Here is a 20,399-nt window from a genome sequence, read left to right on the forward strand (position 1 = left end):
ATATCTAGCTTCAGCCAGCAGCTTCGCTTGAGTTCACGTGTAATAAAAAGTAAGCCTATGTGTTATTCCCGACCATAATCTACCCCTGTTCAAAATTTCATTCCGATCTCTTCAGCCGTTTTGACGTGGTTGCGTAACACACATACATACAGACTTTCGCGTTCATAATGTTAGTAAGATTTTGCATTGTATCTTGCATATTTGGTATATATTAAGCTCTCAGTGGCGCATGGCGTACTATTAGCTAAGCTTACGTCCAACAGTGGACGGAAAAAAGCCTTTGGTTATGATGTGCCTATCTATACAATGTGATAGGCGTGAGACTTCTAACCCGTTAAGGCTGAGTACTACATCAAATTTTATCGACAAAAAAATAATATGGGGGGGTTTAACCCCCAATTGAAAATATTGAAAAATAGCGATATTTTCGGTAGAAATAATTCAGAAATGTTGTTTTTTCTCACCAAAACATTATCTAACATATGAAAAATGTAATGAATAAGTAGAATATGTTAGCCAAGGTTATTAGCTACCGTTTGTCGTTTTTTTTTTGTTTCTACGACGCATACAACCTTTAATATCAAAAAAAGTAAAACAAATATTAAAATAGCCATAACTTTTAGGGGAGGGGATTCGACCACTTCGACCCCCGACTTTTGTCGATAAAATTAGGTGTAGAACTCAGCCTTAACGGGTTAGAAGTCTCGCCCCTATCACATTGTATAAACCTATTAGACCGGACAGCGATTTACAAAAGTAGTAAAATTTACATTAAGATCCTTTTTTAATGTTAAAAGCCGGTAAACGAGCAGACGGATCACCTGATGGTAAACAATCGCCACCGCCCATGGACACCCGAAACGCCAGAGGCGTTACAAGTGCGTTGCCGGCCTTTTGGGTGTTAGGAATTTAAGGGTTGTTGGGGGATCGGGGATTGGGAAGTTCGGGAAGGGGGTAATTGGGCCTCCGGTAACCTCACTCACACAACGCAAGCGTTGTTTCCTGAGGCCCTGGTATCACTCCGATCAAGCTGGTCTATCCGTGCCAAAGCATGGCTCTCCCGCAATTAAAATAATATCATCAATAGTATAATATCATCTTAGGTTTTAAATATTTAACATCCGTTAAATATTGTTACTCGTACATAATTATTTAAATTGATTCAGATCACTTGCAGAAAGCGTGGTTTAACGGTAAGGTAACTAGCTTCCATAAGGACCATAGTAATTATTCTTAAAATATTATTATTTATAAAGCAATGGAAAATAACTAAAACAGTACACGAATAGATTATTATTTCGAGTTTATTATTTTCCTATTTTATAAAATTTGCTATATTTTATCTACGTCTTTGTGACATGATAGAAATCTAAAATCTGTCGATTAAGATTGATTTCTGACATAAGTTGGAGTTTCTGTCAAAAATTGAGATCGATCTAGAGATTTTGGATAAAATAACGGTGTAGTCACATAAATATTGAGAAAATCTCTACTAGTTTCAAGTCACATTGGGATTCTTCCTCGCGAGCAGCGTCCGCAGACGCGGCGACGTCACGCAGCTTATTTAAGCGGTATTTTTGATTAATTTAGTATCTCTCACGATAGTTATGTTCTTATACAACAGATCGGTCATTAATGTTCGATCGTTCTTCTCCATAGGAATCTACACTTTGGAACGAGCAAATAGCTTCATTAGAGGACTGACCGACAGACAGACGTTATTAATATTATTATATTTGCTTTGACGTTCAAAAGTGCCTTCCTGGTCTATTTGAAATAAATGATTTTGACTTTTTTGACTTTTTGAATGGTGACCGTTATTCCTGTATGGTAGTGTAGAGATGGTCCCAATGCGCGGGACACTGGAGGAAGTACTTCCTGGCCGCGCTGCAGAACCGACTCTTGTACTGCTCCGGAGACACCACGGTCGGCTGACCAGAACCCAAGTTCTTCTTCACCAAATGCTCCAGTTTCTTGTCCCATGTAAACGTTCTTATGTAATCTGGAACATAATATAAAAATATATTGTAATGAATTTAGATGTTCTCATTTTTTGAAATTGGTTAAGAATAGTTTTTTATATTATTTGGAGTGGATATTTTTGTTCCCTTCACTGAAACAATGGAGAATATAACTTTAGGTTTTAGGGTTTCGTAATCCCCAAACTTGGCGAACAACTTGGGGATTAGAGATATTTTACAAGAAAATTTTGCTGGTCTTGCAGTTTTAGGATTAATATTCGGGTATATGATCGTGTCAACAGTTTTCGCTGCCATACGTCCATTCCGAAACGGCTTGACCATCTATGAGAATCGACCAACATCTATTTTTCATCCCCCTAAATGTTAGGGGTAGTACAACCTTAATTTTTTTTTAATTTTCCGCGGAAGAAGTCGCGGGCAGAAGCTAAACTCAAACTCAAATCATTTATTGCATTCATGTGTACATTAAGATGATACATAATTAGGAGCATTTGTCTCAACATGAAACCCGGTTAGGGTACGGCAACATACATTTTGACACATTTAGTATCTAGTCACTTACGGTAGTACTTATTATACCGTATCTTAACAATAATGTGATATTATAACAAAAACTAACATAAATATTATAAGCTAGTTTTTGTATAAACAAGTACTGACCGATGATGCCGAGTATGAGCGTGTGGCCGTCGATGCCGAGGAGCAGCGAGTAGTCCATGACGGTGTGCGCGGCGAGGAAGTCCGTGTCGCGCTCCACGGCCGCGAACAACGTGCGCGCCGTGGGAGACTGCACGTACAGCGGGTTCTCCCAGCGCACTGCCAAGTTATAAAGGATAATAAATAAGTACCTATAGTCCACTACTAATTAGTGGGTAGTTTTGTCTGGAAGTATTCCGGGACTATTAGCAATTTTATAGAATTTGTCTTGTTCTTTTTGATTTTCTTTCGAAAAATGGTGACTTAAAACAGTTTTTTATACCCAGTCGCGAACATTTGCGAATTATCACCAATAGATGAATTTACCATAATCCCCATACTTGGAAAACAATTTGGGGATTATAATTTGAACTAGAAAAAGTGTAGGAAATGTTAGAAAAAAGTCATGAATGTTAAGTAAAAGTGTTATATACGTACAATTGAGTAGGTTCTCGTCCATGAGCACGGCGAGGGGCGTGGTGTCTGGGGTGAGTCTGTGCCTGGAGGAGCCCTTGAGGTCGAACCGTGTGGCGCGGGGCGCGGCGCCGTACCACACGTGCTCCAGGACCAGCACGCCCGACCCCGCGCCGCCCACGCCGAACACGCCCAGGATACGCGCTGCCGGCGACAGCAACCATTTATTAATACGCATGTTTCCTACTAGTCAAATTCAATACTTTTTTCGAAACGTCAAAAACGATATTTTCTATGAATTTTGTATAAAATACTCTATTATGACGTCATCAAATTTTTTTACGTTAAATAGTAGACTTATTTCTAGAAATTTAGCTAGAAAAAATCGAAAATTAAGTAGTTCATCAAATTTATGAATGAGAGTGTGATTATTTTTGAATATTTTATTGTATTTAATAGTTGTAATAATTTCTTTTTGACCGAGGATACAACGCAATTCTCACAACCAATGTTGGACCACGAAAGACCTCACTTACAATGTTTGAATGTTTCGAGTTGACAATTACAGAAAAGCCTAGCTGTGTTTAATGAAGTTCGTCACTCACCGAGTAAGCTGGGCAGCTTGTTCTGCCGACAATGCGTGACGTAGGCGAAGTAATGCGGGGCGAAGTCTAGAAACTGCTGCCACTCGGGCTTCGTCATCTCTTTCAGCACGTACCTGTCATCTGTAGCCACAATGTGATCGTTTATTTCACAAAAATATGTATTACTAACAAACCCGGCGAACTCCGTTTCGCCAAAGTCAAAGTCAAAGCATTTATTTCAATTAATCCTAAATAAGGCACTTTTGAAACGTCAAATTGAATTGTCCGTCAGTCTGTCTGTCAGTGAAGCTAGGCGTTCGTTCCAAAGTGTTGCTTCGAATGGAGAAGAACGAGCAAGAAACTCCATCGATGACGAACCACCAATGATTTTTCCTGTTGTTCTGCTTTTCTCTTGGATTTTTCCTGAATTTTCTTTATTATAAACCTCTCGGAGCCCGAGACCTTTCCAACGAATGCAAAACCGTGGAAATTGGTTCGTGCGTTCTAGAGTTATAGCGTCAGGGAGAATGACCGGACTTATTTTTATATATTATATATAATATATAATAAATAAATATATTATGTAAATGTACAATTAACGAATGTGGAGCATGATCCACTGATGAAAAAATTACAAACTAACATAGATGAAAAAAGAGGATATCATATAAATGTATCTGTACTGTTGATGCGGTGGTTGGGCAACTGGCTGCCGTGCAACGGGTAGCGGGGTCAATTCCTGCAAGGAGCAACTCTTTGTGTGGTCCACAAATTGTTGTTTCGGGTCTGCGTGTCATGTGTATACGTAATTGTATGTTTGTAACACACCCACGACACAGGAGAAAATACTAGGGTGAGGCAACGTTTAAAAAAAGGGATATTCGTATCGCCATGCCTTTTATCCCCGAAGGGATAGGCAGAGGTGCACATTACGACACGTAATGTCACTGTAAAATGTACGCCCACTTTTCACCATGTATGTTATAAGTCCCATGTAACAGGAGACAATGAGCTTATTGAAATGTATATTTACACGTAAAAGCATGGCTGTATGACGATATAGAGCTGTAGTCACACTCAATTTTTTTTTTACATTTAATGAGTCGACGTTTGGCCGCTATCTCACCTGATGGTAAGTGATGATGCGGCCTACGGTGGAGCACGTCTGCCCATAAGCAACCTATTCACTCGGGCCTTGAAGACACTCAGGTTATACCCATCAGGAAACACAGACTCCGGCAAGGAGTTCCACTGCCTAGCAGTTCGCACAAGGAAGCTTGAAGCGAAGCGCTTCGTGCGAGTGGGATGATTCTTGTGATGTTATTGACACTGTCCAATCCAAATACAAGTCAGCTTTGTAAGCCGTAACCTTACCTTTAGTCTTACAGAAGGTGGAGCCGGACTTCCCTCCCCGGGCGGCCCAGGGCACACAGTGCGCGAGGGAGCGGATGAATCCCTCCTCTATCTCACACAGACCCTCTGTAACAAATACCACACAAATGCTATACTCTGTACAGATGACAATAACTGCACGGTTGGCACGGTGGCTGGGCAACTGGCTGCCGTGCAACGTGTAGCGGGTTCGATTCCCGCACGATGCAACTCTTTGTGTGATCCACAAATTGTATGTTCCGGATCTGGGTAAATGATGTATGTATACTTGTATGTTTGTAAACGCACCCACGACACAGGAGAAGATCCAAATGTGGAGCTCGTTAAAAAAAAAATAACGTCTCAAACATTTATATATACATTTACTTTGGAGATAACAAAATACTCATAAATTTCTTGGAAAAGGAGGATATAAATCCTGGTCCCACCTTCCAATAGCTATGTGTGATAAAACTACCATGTTCAATAGAATAACTCTGAACGGACTAAGATTTGGAACTTGGCGCCATAGTAACTTTTATTTAGCTCAAAATTACCTATCCAATGATGTAACACACATAGCTATTAGAAGGGTTGTATTTTTACGCAGTAACTATCAGTACCGCATTTTTTAAAGATAAAGAGTAGTAAGTCAATTTCATCAGCTTATTACTGTTCATAATTAGACAGAGTAAAATGTCAAGTTTACTGTTCACCAATCCTGTTAGGAAGCCCATTAGTTTTTTATGATACAGTTATGGCTATTTTCATCCCGCTCTTAAGCCATCTGCTTAACTACGAGTTAGCATCCAAACCTAGTCCTAGTGTGATTTGATTTATAAATTGGATAAAAACCAAAATGTCCCTGAATATCCCCTGCCTAAGCTTAAGGGTTCCTTATTTAAAATAGGTGGTAAATAGGGGTTAGTATAGTATAGTATAGTAAATAATAGTTACTGTCTGCGCGGTCCTTGGTGTCATCGTAGCAGGCGCAGGAGGGGCGGTGGCTGGCGGAGGCCGAGTGCGCGGCGGCCGGGGCTTCGCTGGGGTCGCTCAGGGGGCGCAGCACCATGTGGCGCAGGCGCTGGAACTGCGCCGCGTAGTACACGCGACACACCAGCCCGTCCTGGACACGCGACATTACAAACTCTGCGTTTTAAGTCTATTTCACAGCGATAAGCGTCTGTTTGTCTGTCGGCTTCCGACTAAAAGTCGACCAACCTCAACCTCGATCGGAGTGATACCACGCCTTCACAGAAAACCGACGTGAAACAACGCTTCTGTTGTGTGAGTGAGGTTACCGGAGGCCTAATCCCCCCTTCCCAATCTTCCCAAACCCCGATTCCCCAACAAACCTTAAATACCTGACCTCCAAAAGGCCGGTGACGCTTTTAATGTTTAAAGTGTCCATGGGCAATGACGATTGCTTATCATCAGGTGATCCGTTTGCTCGTTTACCAGTTTATTCCATAAAAAACGTGAACATCTATACTAATCTTATAAAGCTGAAGAGTTTGTTTGTTTGAACGCGCTAATCTTCAGAACTACTGGTCCGATTTGAATAATTCTTTTTGTGTTGAATAGTGCATTTATCGGGGAAGGCTATAGGCTATAAAACATCACTCTATGACCAATAGGAGCCAAGCAGAGCGGGTGAAACCGCGCGGAAGTAGCTAGTAATTAATATATTACATACCTTCAGCAATACTTCGACATGGTCATTAGACTTTAGCTTCGACTTGTCGCCGTCCGCCTTGTCCTTGCCAGTGGAGCTGGTGTTCTCGTTCTCCTCCTGGTCTGTTTGCGTACTAGAACATACGGCGTATGTGACATATTAAGTGTGGGAAAGCCATGCTTCGGCACGAATGGGCCGGCTCGACCGGGGTGATACCACGGCCTCACAGAAAACCGACGTAAAACAACGCTTGCGTTGTGTTTCGTTGTGTGAGTGAGGTTACCGGTTTTCCCCTTTCCAATCTTCCCAATCCCCGATTCCCGATCAACAACCCTTAAATTCCTAACTCCCAAAAAGCCGGCAACGCACTTGTAACGCCTCTGGTGTTGCAAGTGTCCATGGGCGGCGGCGATTGCTTACCATCAGGTAATACGTATGCTCGATTACCGGCTTGTTTCATAAAAAAAAAAATATTCAGCATAATTTGTCAGGTTACTGAGGTTAGAATATTTACACATTTTATACGGAGCGTATGTCAAAATGTTATGTTTAGTAGTAAAAAACTACAGAGAGATTCGGTTAGTAATATTTTCACGTGTGAATCATGCCACAGTACAAATGGGACTGACCCACAACCGTGAAATCAGGCCCTCGCGTAAAACGAATGAAACAATACATTGCTTTTCCTTCCACCGTAGGCCATCAACGCATTTGTGAGTTCTTTGCTTACAATCTGATAATCCATGTCGACGGTTAAAAGGAAATAGGGTATAAGCGACAAATAATAAAATGTTCAGGAGAGCCGTTTAAACGCGTCGGTCGTCGAAAGAATACTAGCAAAATGTTTTTTTTTTTGCTAGGGTATAAACGCAAAAATGGCGTCGTAGAGCCATGAGAGTCCCGTGCGTGCGGCGCGTTCCCCTCAAAGAGCCATCAGACCACCACAGATGGGGCCCAGTAGGGCTGATGCCTAATCCGGAGCTGCGGACTACATAGCGGGTTTACCGGGGCTCCGGCTCGAAAAGCAGGAGTAGGAACGGGATGGTTTTTAGTCAGTAAGAGTCTGACACTGCCTCTCACTTCGTCATTGGATGATTTTCCCTACTCAAAAAAAAAAAAGAGCCATGAGAGTAAGCGCATTCGAAAGAGCGGAAAATTTTACGTAGGGTAGCATAATAAACTGTTTTTTGACCAAAATGTCGCTTCCCTATTTCCTTTTACCCGTCGATGTGTTGCCACCTATCCGATACTTTACAATGCTTTTTTTTGAGGGGGGAAAATCATCCAATGACTTCTCCCTCCTTAGGTGAGGCGGGAGGGAGTGTCAGACTCTTACTGACTAAAAACCACCCCGTTCCTTCTCCTGCTTTGAGCCGGAGCCCCGGTAACTCTTTACAATGCTAACACTAAGTTAAGATGAGTATTGTAATGGTGCTCCCACACAGCGGTTATATAACGTTATACAACAATGTGTAACAATAACATTTGTGTTTAAACAAATTATAACAGTGGTTGTAGAGTATGTTAAACGCTATTGCAAATGTTATATTATTACACAATGTTGTATAACGTTATATAACTGCTGTGTGGGAGCACCATAAGAGTTACATACTTGTGTCGGTGCGCGGTCCGGGTGCGGCGGTAGGTGACGGAGGCGAGGGTGGCTGCGATGACGGAGCCCAGGTCCCCCGCCTGGACCACCACCGGGACCACGCCGCTCCACAGGATCATACCGCTCTGTATACACAACATTACAACATTTCTTCATAATATAGCCGATTAAAACATTAATTAAAACTTTGAAATCTGCTCTCATATGGACAAACTATAAAATTCATATAATGTAAATCGATGGAAACTCAGGACAACCTTCCTAACATACATCATAATAATTTGATATCGCCATATTATGGTAAACTAAATTGAGCGTTAAAACAACACAGTTAAAGTTGCTAATAGAAGACATTCAATCATAAAACATAAGTAAAGTTTACTTACAAAGCAATTTCGACTTTAATACAACCCTGTTACGGTTCAAATCAGGTCAAGAATAACACCTGATCATGAAATAGACATTCAAAGTAATTTAAGCTTTATTACAACAGAGTTATGGTACATAATGCTTCACACGTACCTGGTTAGCTGCTTCATGTGACTTATAAGGCAATATAGGCTTTAATACAACTCCATTAAGGTTCTAATCACGTTAACAACAACACCTAATCATGAAGCGACTTTCAAAGTAATTTAAGCTTTATTGCAACAGAGTTATGGTAGAAAATGCTTCACACGTACCTGGTTAGCAGGTTGGTTGTTGGACAGTAGTTGGGAGAGAATTTGTCGGACAGTCTTCTTGTCGCCTTTCTCCTCATCTTCCTCTGTACCTGTGACATAATAAATATGTGGCATATAGAATTAAGTAAAGAAAAAGCTATAAAAGCTGTAATAATGATGAAAGATTATGCTATGAAAGTTATTTTAAGCCAATTAAGGGTGTCCAAAATATCAAAAACTCGAAAATTTTGTTATTATTGAATTACATAGGATCTCCAACAAAATATATGCAAAAACGACAACACTGGATTGGAGACTCGGTTGTCAATAAAGTAAAAAAAATAATTAAAACATTTTCTGTAGTTCCTCTTCAAGAAATTACGAGATTGAATCGAAAAACATAACACCGTTTATTTAGATAGCAGATGGCGAATAAGTAGCAAGACTTTTTTGTCAATCACTGCAGCTGTCAAATATTGAACGTCCAATGGTGTGGTATTACTTATTTACCGAACCTATTGGACGAAAAACGAGAGACCACACTGGCGCCATCTGTTGTGCCAAAATGATTGCACGGTTGACAACTCTTTGTGTGATCCACAAATTGTTGTTTCGGGTCTGGGTGTCATGTGTATGTGAACTTGCATGTTTGTAAACGCACCCACGACACAGGAGAAAATCCTAGTATGGGGTAACGTTTAAAAAAATAAAAAGCAAGTTTACCTGTATGTTCTTTGTCAGTTTCTTTGCTATTATCTGCAAACACGTACGTTGTACCTGGAATACAATAAAACGCGATTTAATAATAATATATAGGCATAATTACTAGGCCACCATAGCCAGTCTGTTTCAAAACTTGTTTGAATTAAAGAAACTAAATGTAAAGTAACCTATAAGCTAAGCTAGATGACACTTAACTTCAACTTTGTTTTCACAAAGCTAGAAAGTACAGTTAACTGTACAAGTAGAGAGTTATACCTTGTGCGCTATAACAAGGTGCGGCTGACAGATGCCAATATGACGTTGACGTCTCTCTTTAGGGATGGACATTAGAAAAATCTTTTTTTATCGCTATCGATACTCGCAGCATACATTTAATTCTATTTAATTTTCTTTATTAAGGTGAATGTTCCGAGCTCTTCATGGCTCGTTTCCCGATAGATGGCGCTGAATTGAACATTTTCAGTTTTATGTTGTTTTGAGTGTCATTGGAACAATATTAAGTAACAGAAATAGAAATGCGAAAATCAGGCATCCCACTTTATCGGAATTAGTCAAATTATCGCCTCAAAACCCATCCGATTTGCCATAAAAGCGAAATATTAATATCCAACTCTGTTTACAGTCATTTATACACACATAGACATAGCGCCTACTTTAAAATCAACCTTTCTTCAAAATTAACCACTAGATGGCGTGCATTTAAAAGTTAATAGGCTGGTACCTGTAGAAATTATGTCTTGGGGATTAGGAACTAAAGAACACCATCTGATGCTATTATGTTCTAAAAATAAAAGGTATAAGTAGTGTTATATTTAGGTACTAAATAGCATAAAACAAAGTCGTTTTCTCTGTCCCTATATCCATATGTATGCTTTCTACACTAAGGATTTTGATGCTGTTTCTTTTAATCGATAGAGTGATTCAAGAGGAAGGTTTATATGTATAATACGTGTATATTATAGTAGGGAAACTGATAATTTTGCACCCGTGCGAAAACGGGGCGGGTCACTAGTTTGGGAATAAAATGAATGTCAAGAATGCAATGTAAGACAGTTTTATTTTATTATCTTATACATTATTTAATAGAATGTATATACTAACCTGCAATTATTACAAGTATTTATGTGACATGAATGCTTGATACGTGACTGATTATTAAAAAATAATCTCATTCAAAATAATAATTCAAAACTATAATTCATAAACAAGGCAACCAGAATAATAGATTGCAATCAAAGCGGAAAAATGTTTGAGAATATCTAAGCATCCATAATCACTATACTACATAAGGAAATAAAAAAGCAACAACTTTCCTTTTTGTTTTTCAGAAACCTTAAAATAGGTCAATGTATTCATATCACATTATGAACATTATGTTCATTACGACGAGTACACCATTTCAGTTTTCTGACATCAAAAAAAACATGACTGTAAACATTGATAATGTAGATTCTAAACACACTACTATAATAGTACAATAAAAAAACATTTGTCGTGTTGTTTTCACTCATCCTTCTTCATTATTGCCTGGAAACTACCGCTACACAGCTGCTGCGAAAGAAAATTACTATAATTAGTATATTTTGTGTTTAACTTTTGATGTGGATGAAAACAATATCCCACAAGAAAAAAATATAATATAGATTGAAATCAATGGAAATCATAAAATAAAATAAAAAAAATTGTGTACCTTTCATACCTAGGTATACATTTCGCATTTTTTGAACATGTCTCAAAACTATTTCTGGCAGAATACATTCTTTAAAAAAGTGTATTAACTTTGGCATCATATTGCTGATAAAGTCATTATATTATCTCGACAAACTTCTATAACAGTCAAAGGTTCATTGACTGAAATAAAACATATGAAGTAGCATTTATCCATGTTACTGACACGCATTTGTCCTTGAACCTGAAATAGATTTAATATTATAGTAAGATGCTAAAATAAATTATAAAGTGGACATGCAATAGAATTTACTTGATAGTAATATTCATGCTTTTTGTTCATAACTAGAACATTATTATCCAATGATAGAGCAAAATTGAAAGGAAATCGTTTTTCTTGGTATGGTCATGTGAAGAAGAGGGATGAAACGCATATTACTAAAAGAGTTCTAAGTTTACATGTAGATGGCTCAACAACTGATGACTCTATACGTACTTGAAAACTAAAGTTTGTTTACAATGAAGCTGGCCACAACTTGAGTTATAATTTACAGGTTTACTATCTTGTCGTCCACATGTATCCAACTGAATGCGCTTTTCACTCGTTTTGACGATTTACGGGCGCCTGAATATTCGTGGGGTTGATACGCCAGCTTTCTCGTAGGACCCCGACATAGTAGGTACCTAGATGTAAACGGAATCCGAAATACACAAAAACTAATTATATACAAGACAATATTGTGTTACTTTTATAAACTCAGTACCTATTCGCATAAAATTGAAACGAAATTATAACAAAACCAGATCAAATCGCTTGTAATTGCAGCAAAATGTAGTCTCATGTCATGAAAATTATTGCAAAGTAAATATCCATACCATAGATAAAACAGAATTTATTAAATACGTTCCGAAATTCAGAAAAATTATAGCAATAAAATTTTACTTACCCAAATTATGATATAACATCAATTGAAAAATCGCTGCAGAACAACCATAATAAAATCATAAAATCATATTACATAATTATACTCTATTTACTATAACATTAGAAATTTAAAGATACTTGTTTTACCGTCCGTTCAACTGATTTTGAGTGTATCGGAACGCGCGGGATTCATGTAGCAGACGCAATATAATGTGACAAATAATACTAATGTTTGTCCGTCCAAAGTTATTTGTATTACTAATCTGAGAAAACAATATAATATCGATCGGTGATTTCTAATATGAGGATTTTAGTTTGTAATAGCCAGCTAAACTCACGGGCTAACTTGCTAATATTTATTAGTTGGTAGGTATTTTTATTTTGAAATAAAATTACTTACTTATAAACAACATATACTACAATACTTTGCAATAATCATATTAAATTGGAAAGAAATACATACAAGAAATATTACTTCGAATCAATGAATTTTCATTGATCAAAAACATACAAGAAATTCCGCGCGTAAAGCCTAGCGTAATGCTACGCAAACTCTTCGAAATGTATTTTATTTCAAGTCAACCATCTGATGGTACTAAATAAGTTTGGCAACGTGTCAAAGGTCATGTTCGACGGAACGGCAACATCGTATTTTGTCTACGAACGAATTTAAAATTTTTTATTGTTGCCAGTGACAATAATAATAACTAACGCTAACATTTTTTTCACACACGACCACAATGTTTTATATTTTCGTTTACGATAGTTAGTTTTAAATTATTGTAATGTTTTTTAATGAAAACCATTGTTATAAAATTAGTAATGATTCTTCAAATTTACATTATCGGGTGCACGCCATCTAGCGTGTCAAATTGTCAAATTGCACTAACACTAGTAAAAGAAATGCCAAATTTTTCACGGTTTTCAAGACTGTTTTTCTCCATATATAATGCGAATTATTTACCAAAAAGTTATATGCAGATTCTTGACCGTACAAAAGTGATAAAGTGATTAGTTTTGTGCAAAAAGTGTTTACGTACGGAGAGTAAACCGCGAACGAAAAATGTATGAAAAGGCGATCGGAACATTCACCTTAAATGTGTGTGTTATTTAGTTGTGCAGTCTAACTACGTGTATATACTTGTCAAAATAAATATTTTATGACCGAGCCCTGAGGTGTTTCAGAGTTTCAGTTTTACAGAACCGTGAAGAAAACAAATATACCCTATATTAGTTTGTATATGTTAGATTAAGTACCACCACGCATTATCAATGGCGCCGGAAATGTCTAGAAAAATGCCTACTACATATTTCTGCTCAGATAATGTCACTGTGGTTTGGGCAGAGACAGCCGCGTCTACAGTGGATTTACCCACATAATTAAAGGTTTTTTAAGAATGATAATTGAACGACGCACGATTTTCGTTTTTTATTCTAAAAAAACATCGACTACCTATCCATCGTTGCCGTACATCCCATCACTAAACACGACAATACCTTTACGTTATACGCATAACACTTTACTTTATTTTTCATTTCATTAAATTTTAATTAAATACTAGAACATTCCGGTTGGTTTTAATTTAATTAACTACGCATCCGAATGATTTAACATAATACGAATGTGATACAGCTAAAATATTAAGGCATAATTTATAAACTGCAGCAAATTTCAAGAGTGATACGAAACGTTACTGAATCTGTCAGCCGCACCTTGTTACAACGCATAAGGTATAGTTTAGGTGCTACGTCACGCTAAGTGACAGTTTAGGGGCGATTGGTAAAAACGGCTATAAGTACCTAAATTGTCCTTACTGCTGTCGTCGCCGGAAGAATCTTCCAATTCCGATTTTTCTTCAACTGTAAAGAAAGAGATGTAGTAAATTAAGTTGAACTGGCAACTCATATAGATTTATAAATGGAAACAATTCATTTTTATGAAACAGTGTCTCTACTTTACTTTCCTGTCTTTCTCACTCCCTTTCTCCCCCCCCCCTCACTATTCATCACGTTCTCTCTCACTCTCACTCATTTTCTCTCTCTCTCTCGCTCTCTCTCTCTCTCTCTTTTCTCTCTCTCTCTCTCTACACTCACTACATTCTCTCTCACTCTCACTATTCTCTCTCACTCGCTCTCTCTCTCTCACTCACTCACTATCTCTCATTCTCTCTTTCTCTCTCTCTCTCTCTCTCACTCACACACACGCACACATAAATCATTAGAAAATAATTACCTGCATTCTCAGTTTGAGCCTTATTCTTCGTTGGAGGACTGGACCACTTATCCTGCGCCTCTCGCAGCATCTTCTCGCCGGAGATGATTCGATCCGAGACACTCCACAAACTGCGCACCACGGCTTCAATCATAATAATTTACATTAACGATGCCCCAATATATCTATACTAATATTATAAAGCTGAAGAGTTTGTTTGATTGTTTGTTTGAACGCGCTAATCTCCGAAACTACTGGTCCGATTTCAATAATTCTTTTTGTGTTGAATAGTGCATTTATCGAGGAAGGCTATAGGATATAAAACATCACGCTATGACCAATAGGAGCCAAGCAGAGCGGGTGAAACCGCGCGGAAGTAGCTAGTTTAGATTAAAATTGATTGTTTAACGGGCCTCTGCGAGTTGGCTTCGGCTCCTCGTACGCCTTCCAAAGGTCCGGGACCCTGTGGTCCCGTGCAAGGAAAGGACTTACATTAATGAATTTTTTTTTTGTCATGCACATATACCTAAAAGGACTGAACTGATTTTGATGTATTTCGGTACAGAGGTACAGGACTTTGAAGACATTTAAATAGAATGAATGAACTCTTATTAAGTAACGCACTGATGCAGGCTCCGTGGTGAAATTTAAAAAATAATTATGAATCAGATTATACTGACACCGCTTACATAAGTTAAAGGAAAACAACGCGAGGAAACTTTTATGCCTTCTCCCGCATCGGACGAGGTGAGAGGGAGTGTTAGAGTCTTACTGACTAAAAACCTCCCCGTTCATACTCCTGCTTTTCGAGCCGGAGCCTCGGTAAACCCGGTAGGCATCGTGAGGAAACCTGGACTTATCATTTCTATAATTAGAACTTATGACGGGATATTTACCATGTTTATTGAATTTGGTGAGTTTCCGATATTAATTTAAATATCCCGTCATAAGTTCTAATTATAGTGTTAGTGAAAATGTCAGTTAAAAAACTTATAATTTCTAACTATAAGTTTGAAAGCACTAATCCGCCTTGACCAAGCGTGGCGATTAATGCTCAGTCTTTCTTCTTCTGAGAAGAGGTCTCCTTTTAAGAAGAGGCCTTCGTCTACCAGTGGGACAGTTTCAGACTGATGATGATGATCCGGAGCTGCGGACTACCTAGTGGGTTTACCGGGGCTCCGGCTCGAAAAGCAGGAGAAGGAACGGGGTGGTTTTAAGTCAGTAAGAGTCTGACACTCCCTCTCGCCTCGCCCAAAACGGGAGAAGTCATTGGATGATTTTCCCCCTCAAAAAGAAGTCTGATGATGATCAGTACGAAGATATTGTAGCAGTAGTTACCAGCGGTAGTGTTGTGTTCCTGTAGGCTGGTGGAAGTCAGCGCGAGGTGGATCTGTTCCATGTGCTGTTTGAAGGCCTGGTAATCCTTCTCTGCCTCGCCCTCTGATATACCGCTGAAGGTCTCATGTCCTGGAAAATTATTTTAAAGAACTAATTTTCACATCATGTCGTCACGCCTTTTATCCCCGAAGGGGTAGGCAAAGGTGTTAATTACGGCACGTACATGTACTACTTTTCAAAATTTATGTTATAAGTCCCATGTAATTTAGGGCTGAGCCTATTGAATTACATACCGGGCACATTATCCAGACTCTGTGCTACTACTGAGAAATTTTCAAAAAACTGAAAGAATGTGTCGGCAATCAATACTGTTGCCTTCGACCCGTTGGAATCGATTTTATCCGAAACCCCTAGTCTGGCAAAAGTCGCACTGGCGACTTCTTGGTTAACCGATTGTCGGTTTCTAGTCGATACTAATTTAACATCTCACAAAAAATCGGCGTGAAATTAGGTAACGGTTGACAATTATATTTAGCCGGGTGAGTGCAGCCGAGTTACCGAAGGCCCAATTAAGGCTATCGTTTTTTTTTCGGTCACCAATTGGCACTAATCTAGCAACAAGTCTTTTTGTCCAATAACTGTAGCTGTCAAATATAGAACGTCCAATAGACATTGACTAATTCGCTATTGAGCGAAAAACGAGAGGTTCATACTAACGACATATGGCGAGCGAAAATATAGTAGTTTCTATTGAGTTTGCGGTGTAAGTGGAAAAGTTATTACGGTGACACCTCGTTAAGTGAGACATCAAGGGACTTGCAAATGGGTATTACTTATAGAGGTATTCTATTAAGCAAGTGTCTTAGATAACCAGGTATAAATAAAAATTTGTCTCATTTACAGAGGGTAAATACGGGTTATTTCACATAAACATGTGTGATTCTTAAATAAAAGAATGTGTTATGTGCACATTATAAATGAATAAGAATAAGTTAGTCGGCAAACAAAACGATGTTTCTCAGTTACTGAGGTTTATGTATTTAAAATTCACTTGCTGTCTCAGTTATAGATGTAACTAAGATGATAAATCGAAAGAATGAATTCCAGATAAAGAGGGTTGTTTTTCCCACTAATAGAGGTAATTCAGTGCCAATGTGTTGGGACCTCAGTATGAGTTACAGTTGTGGAAGTTTCTCACTTATCCAGGTCCCACTTAACCAAGTTTCACTGTAATAAGTTGGCAAAGGATTATTGTGTATTTTACAAGTTATTGTTACCTTTCTGTACAAGCTCGTTGAGTTGTGCGATGAGATTGTCCCGCATTTGTTTCGTGTCGTAATTTATTGAGATCATGTCGGGCGGGAATTGGATCTCGTACGGCGTTATCTTGCTGTACCTGTTATGATTCAGATTTGTTTGTTAGAATATACATTTGTATATTGTATATTTATTGTTTTATAAATTATATAAGAGACAAAACAGAACATTGATTTGTGTATGGTTTAATTTGGGATAATATTCGAAACGATGACGTTATAGAATAACTTTAATAATATGCCAAACAGTATAGTATATAGCTCAAATTCTTTTTATTCCACTATTCGTTAAGAAATATACAAAAATGCCTTTGGACCTTGCCTTCAAATTTTTACAACTAGGTAGATTAAGAGTGTCGTATATTTAAATTCGTGCTTTATTTATTTACAACAAATTCTGTTTTGTTTGTGTTTTAGTCTTTTAAATTGTGTATTGTACAAAATTAGACAGATTTATGTAAAGAAATAGTACTGAGTACCGGAAGCAGACGGTGGTGAGGTCCCTGACGAAGGCGTGCGTGTGCGCGTGCAGCGGGTGCGGGCAGTGCGCGCGCACGTAGCGCGGGGCCGCCACGCGCGCGCGCACGTACACCGCCAGCGACACGCACAGAGCCCGGGGGGACACTACCCGCGCCCCCGCGCCGCCCCCGCCCCACCCACACGTCTCGCAGCGGGACCAGAACGTCACCTGCGTACAATGTACTCACTGTACCATCTATGGCACTTACATACACAGCGCTGTGGTTTCAATACAGCTATCGAAATATAATGATTTGAGTACTTTCTAATTAAAAATTCAAAACTTATTTCGAATATAACTGTCAAAACCGAGAGATACAATAGAATATAATTAAATAAATTTATTAGTTCTAATATTACAGTCAGATTAAACATACATAACACGAGTACAATAAACACTGGAAATTAAACAATAAAATAAGCCTAAATGACACAGTTACACATAAATATTTAGTATATAATAAATAGAGCATGCGTGCTGCCATCTGAACAGGTCCGCTCATACTGTTGTGGTTCTTTCCTCAAAATACCACTACGGAATCAACTTGCACGGTTCTCCGACATCTTTAATTGATTTTGTCTGGACTTTAAAAGAGATTATGACCTCTGAGTTTGTTTCGGCATTTCTTCTCAGAGTAGTCGGATAGGAAATGCCGGCCTTTCTAACTAATGAAATTAAGCTATTTTTAAATATTGACGTGTAAAAGTGTTATTTTATAACCTACTTACAGAAATAAATATCATTTATCATTAGAAAAAGGATTCGGTCGACTAGAGAACATACCTGCTTGCTCGATTCCTCTTTGGTTTTGTCGACGTTGCTGTGTCCGATCGTGTTGCATGTGATTGTGATACACACGTCTCCGTGCACGAACCTAGGTTTATTATACAGACGTTAAAAACTACAGCTTTATTTTACTCTAATTGTAATCTTCAGCAAGTGACAATCCACTGCAGAGAACGAGAAAAGAGCATACTCCTTTTTAAAAGGCCGGCAACGCACCTGTGACTCCTCTGGTGTTGGGCGGCGCTGATCGCTTACCATCAGGTGACACGTTTGCTCGTTTGCCATCTATCCATAAAAAAAGAGAGCCTAACGCAAGTTTGTTTCACGTCTATTTCGTTCGACACTCTGATTGGCCTCCTTCAATTAACCAACCAATCAGAATGCTAAACGTTTCGATCGCGAAAACGTTTAAAAAAACGCACTAAGTCCTCCGCTGGACTAGAAGCTCATCTGCATAAGTGAGTTTTCTATAAACTCCATGCTTGGCATACCCAATTATCCCTCTTCCTAATCTTCCCAATCCCCGATCCCCCAATAATCCTTAACCCCCAATAGGCCGGCAACGCACTTGTAACCAGTAACATCTCTGGTGTTTCGAGTGCCCATAGGGATAGGCGGCGGCGATTGCTTACCATCAGGTGACCCGTCCGCTCGTTTACCGACTTATATCATAAAAATATAGTTCATAGCTCAGCAGTAGACTGTCACTGTTGATGATAATGAAGATGATGATTATAAATGAAGGTAAAATAACGAACCTTCTCACATGTTGGTTCATCGGCACGTTGCAGTTTGGTGACGTGCACTTGTAGTCGTTGTTGAAACAATAATTGTCGAGGAATGCCCCCAGCGATATGTCCAGCTCGCCGTACATTTCCATCGTCACTATCCTAAGTAACGAAACGCGATAATGAAGCTTAATCCTTTATGGTAGAATTCATTTTCATATTGTTAGCCTTCCAACAGTTAGATATGGTAGCAGACCAAAAATATTGGAGCTAAAAGGTAGTAGACCAAAAGAACCGTAGTTAAAAGGCAAAAGACCAAAACAATTAATATGTTTAAGATAGTTAGTAGTCAGTAGACAAAAAAGACCGTAGTTTCAAGCAGTGAAAGGAATGCCTAGCGGAGCTCCGGATCAAAAAGCAGGAGTAGGAACGAGATGGTTTTCAGTCAGTAAGATACTGACACTTCTTCTCGCCTCGCCCAAGGCGGGAGAAGTCTTTCTTTGAAGCTAAAGAGGTATGTAAAAAGACCAAAGGGACGGTAGACAGTAGTTGCGAGATAGCAAACTAATACACAAATAGTATACCAAAGGGATCCTAGTTACAAATAGTAAACCAATCTATAAACAGAAGACCAAAGCATGGCTCTTGCACATTGCACGTACTACTACAATCAGAAGACCAAAAAAGACTCTACTTTCAAGCAGTAGACCAGATGGATTATTGCAAGGTACTCACCTAGGGTTGACACAGAAGTCGGGCACGTTAGCTGACTTATTACTGAAGCTGTAAAACAGTAGGCTCAGTTGTTGGTGGTTCTCCGGAGCCAATGGGTCCAGGGGTTCGTTATCGTTCGATTTCTCGTTCGGATCCTGTTCCGGTTCCTTCACTTTTTTCACGACCGATGGCTTGTACATCGGGCAATGAGCTGAAAGGTAAGTGCAACAGTTGGATAAGTATTTCTTATTTATTCTCATGGAAAAAGTGTGACATGTAGAGACAAGATAATATTATTAAAGAAGGGCCAAATTAAAAGTACCCTTACCTTACCTTAAACCCTTAACTGACGAGCATGTATGAAGACTCATGACTGTTAATGAAGCCAAAGAGGTATGTAAGATTCGTAGCAATTAGTGTTCTGTTATCTCTGCCTACCCCATGGGAGATAGGCGTGAGGTTATGTATGTATG

At 38.8% G+C, this 20,399-nt stretch overlaps 1 protein-coding gene and 1 long non-coding RNA gene across 42 annotated transcripts in view; both read right to left on the minus strand.

Annotated features, from left to right (window-relative positions):
• Positions 1-696: 696 nt before the first annotated feature.
• The window catches only part of LOC118272527 (1-phosphatidylinositol 3-phosphate 5-kinase), a 42,798-nt gene continuing 23,095 nt past the window's right edge, over positions 697-20,399 (minus strand). For 35 of the 37 annotated variants that reach the window (XM_050693518.1, XM_050693517.1, XM_050693516.1 and 32 more), the window contains exons 14-31: positions 19,948-20,137; positions 19,243-19,374; positions 18,482-18,572; positions 17,658-17,866; positions 17,140-17,258; positions 15,863-15,991; positions 14,546-14,668; positions 14,113-14,172; positions 9,720-9,773; positions 9,018-9,106; positions 8,335-8,459; positions 6,744-6,855; positions 6,005-6,173; positions 5,051-5,155; positions 3,698-3,817; positions 3,117-3,296; positions 2,643-2,798; positions 698-2,002 (exon numbers count right to left, since the gene is read on the minus strand). In XM_050693518.1, coding sequence (XP_050549475.1) covers positions 1,818-2,002; positions 2,643-2,798; positions 3,117-3,296; positions 3,698-3,817; positions 5,051-5,155; positions 6,005-6,173; positions 6,744-6,855; positions 8,335-8,459; positions 9,018-9,106; positions 9,720-9,773; positions 14,113-14,172; positions 14,546-14,668; positions 15,863-15,991; positions 17,140-17,258; positions 17,658-17,866; positions 18,482-18,572; positions 19,243-19,374; positions 19,948-20,137 — 2,348 coding nt within the window. In that variant the 3' untranslated portion in view covers positions 698-1,817. Of the gene's footprint in view, positions 2,003-2,642; positions 2,799-3,116; positions 3,297-3,697; positions 3,818-5,050; positions 5,156-6,004; positions 6,174-6,743; positions 6,856-8,334; positions 8,460-9,017; positions 9,107-9,719; positions 9,774-14,112; positions 14,173-14,545; positions 14,669-15,862; positions 15,992-17,139; positions 17,259-17,657; positions 17,867-18,481; positions 18,573-19,242; positions 19,375-19,947; positions 20,138-20,399 lie in introns of all 37 variants that reach the window. The other 2 variants (XM_050693483.1, XM_050693482.1) reach the window with 2 other exon arrangements.
• On the minus strand, positions 10,758-12,394 carry LOC118266376 (uncharacterized). Of its 5 annotated transcripts, none has more exons than XR_007705296.1 (4): positions 12,152-12,394; positions 11,884-12,104; positions 11,410-11,631; positions 10,758-11,270 (listed from the first exon to the last, which is right to left on the minus strand). It is a non-coding gene; the product is annotated as an uncharacterized LOC118266376 (long non-coding RNA). The 5 variants fall into 5 exon arrangements; XR_007705299.1 differs by having other exon boundaries at positions 10,758-11,267; positions 11,419-11,631; positions 11,884-12,071; positions 12,152-12,393; XR_007705297.1 differs by having other exon boundaries at positions 11,419-11,631; positions 11,884-12,071; positions 12,152-12,393.

This window comes from Spodoptera frugiperda, chromosome 4 (assembly GCF_023101765.2).
Source record: "Spodoptera frugiperda isolate SF20-4 chromosome 4, AGI-APGP_CSIRO_Sfru_2.0, whole genome shotgun sequence".
NCBI classification, from domain to species: domain Eukaryota; kingdom Metazoa; phylum Arthropoda; class Insecta; order Lepidoptera; family Noctuidae; genus Spodoptera; species Spodoptera frugiperda.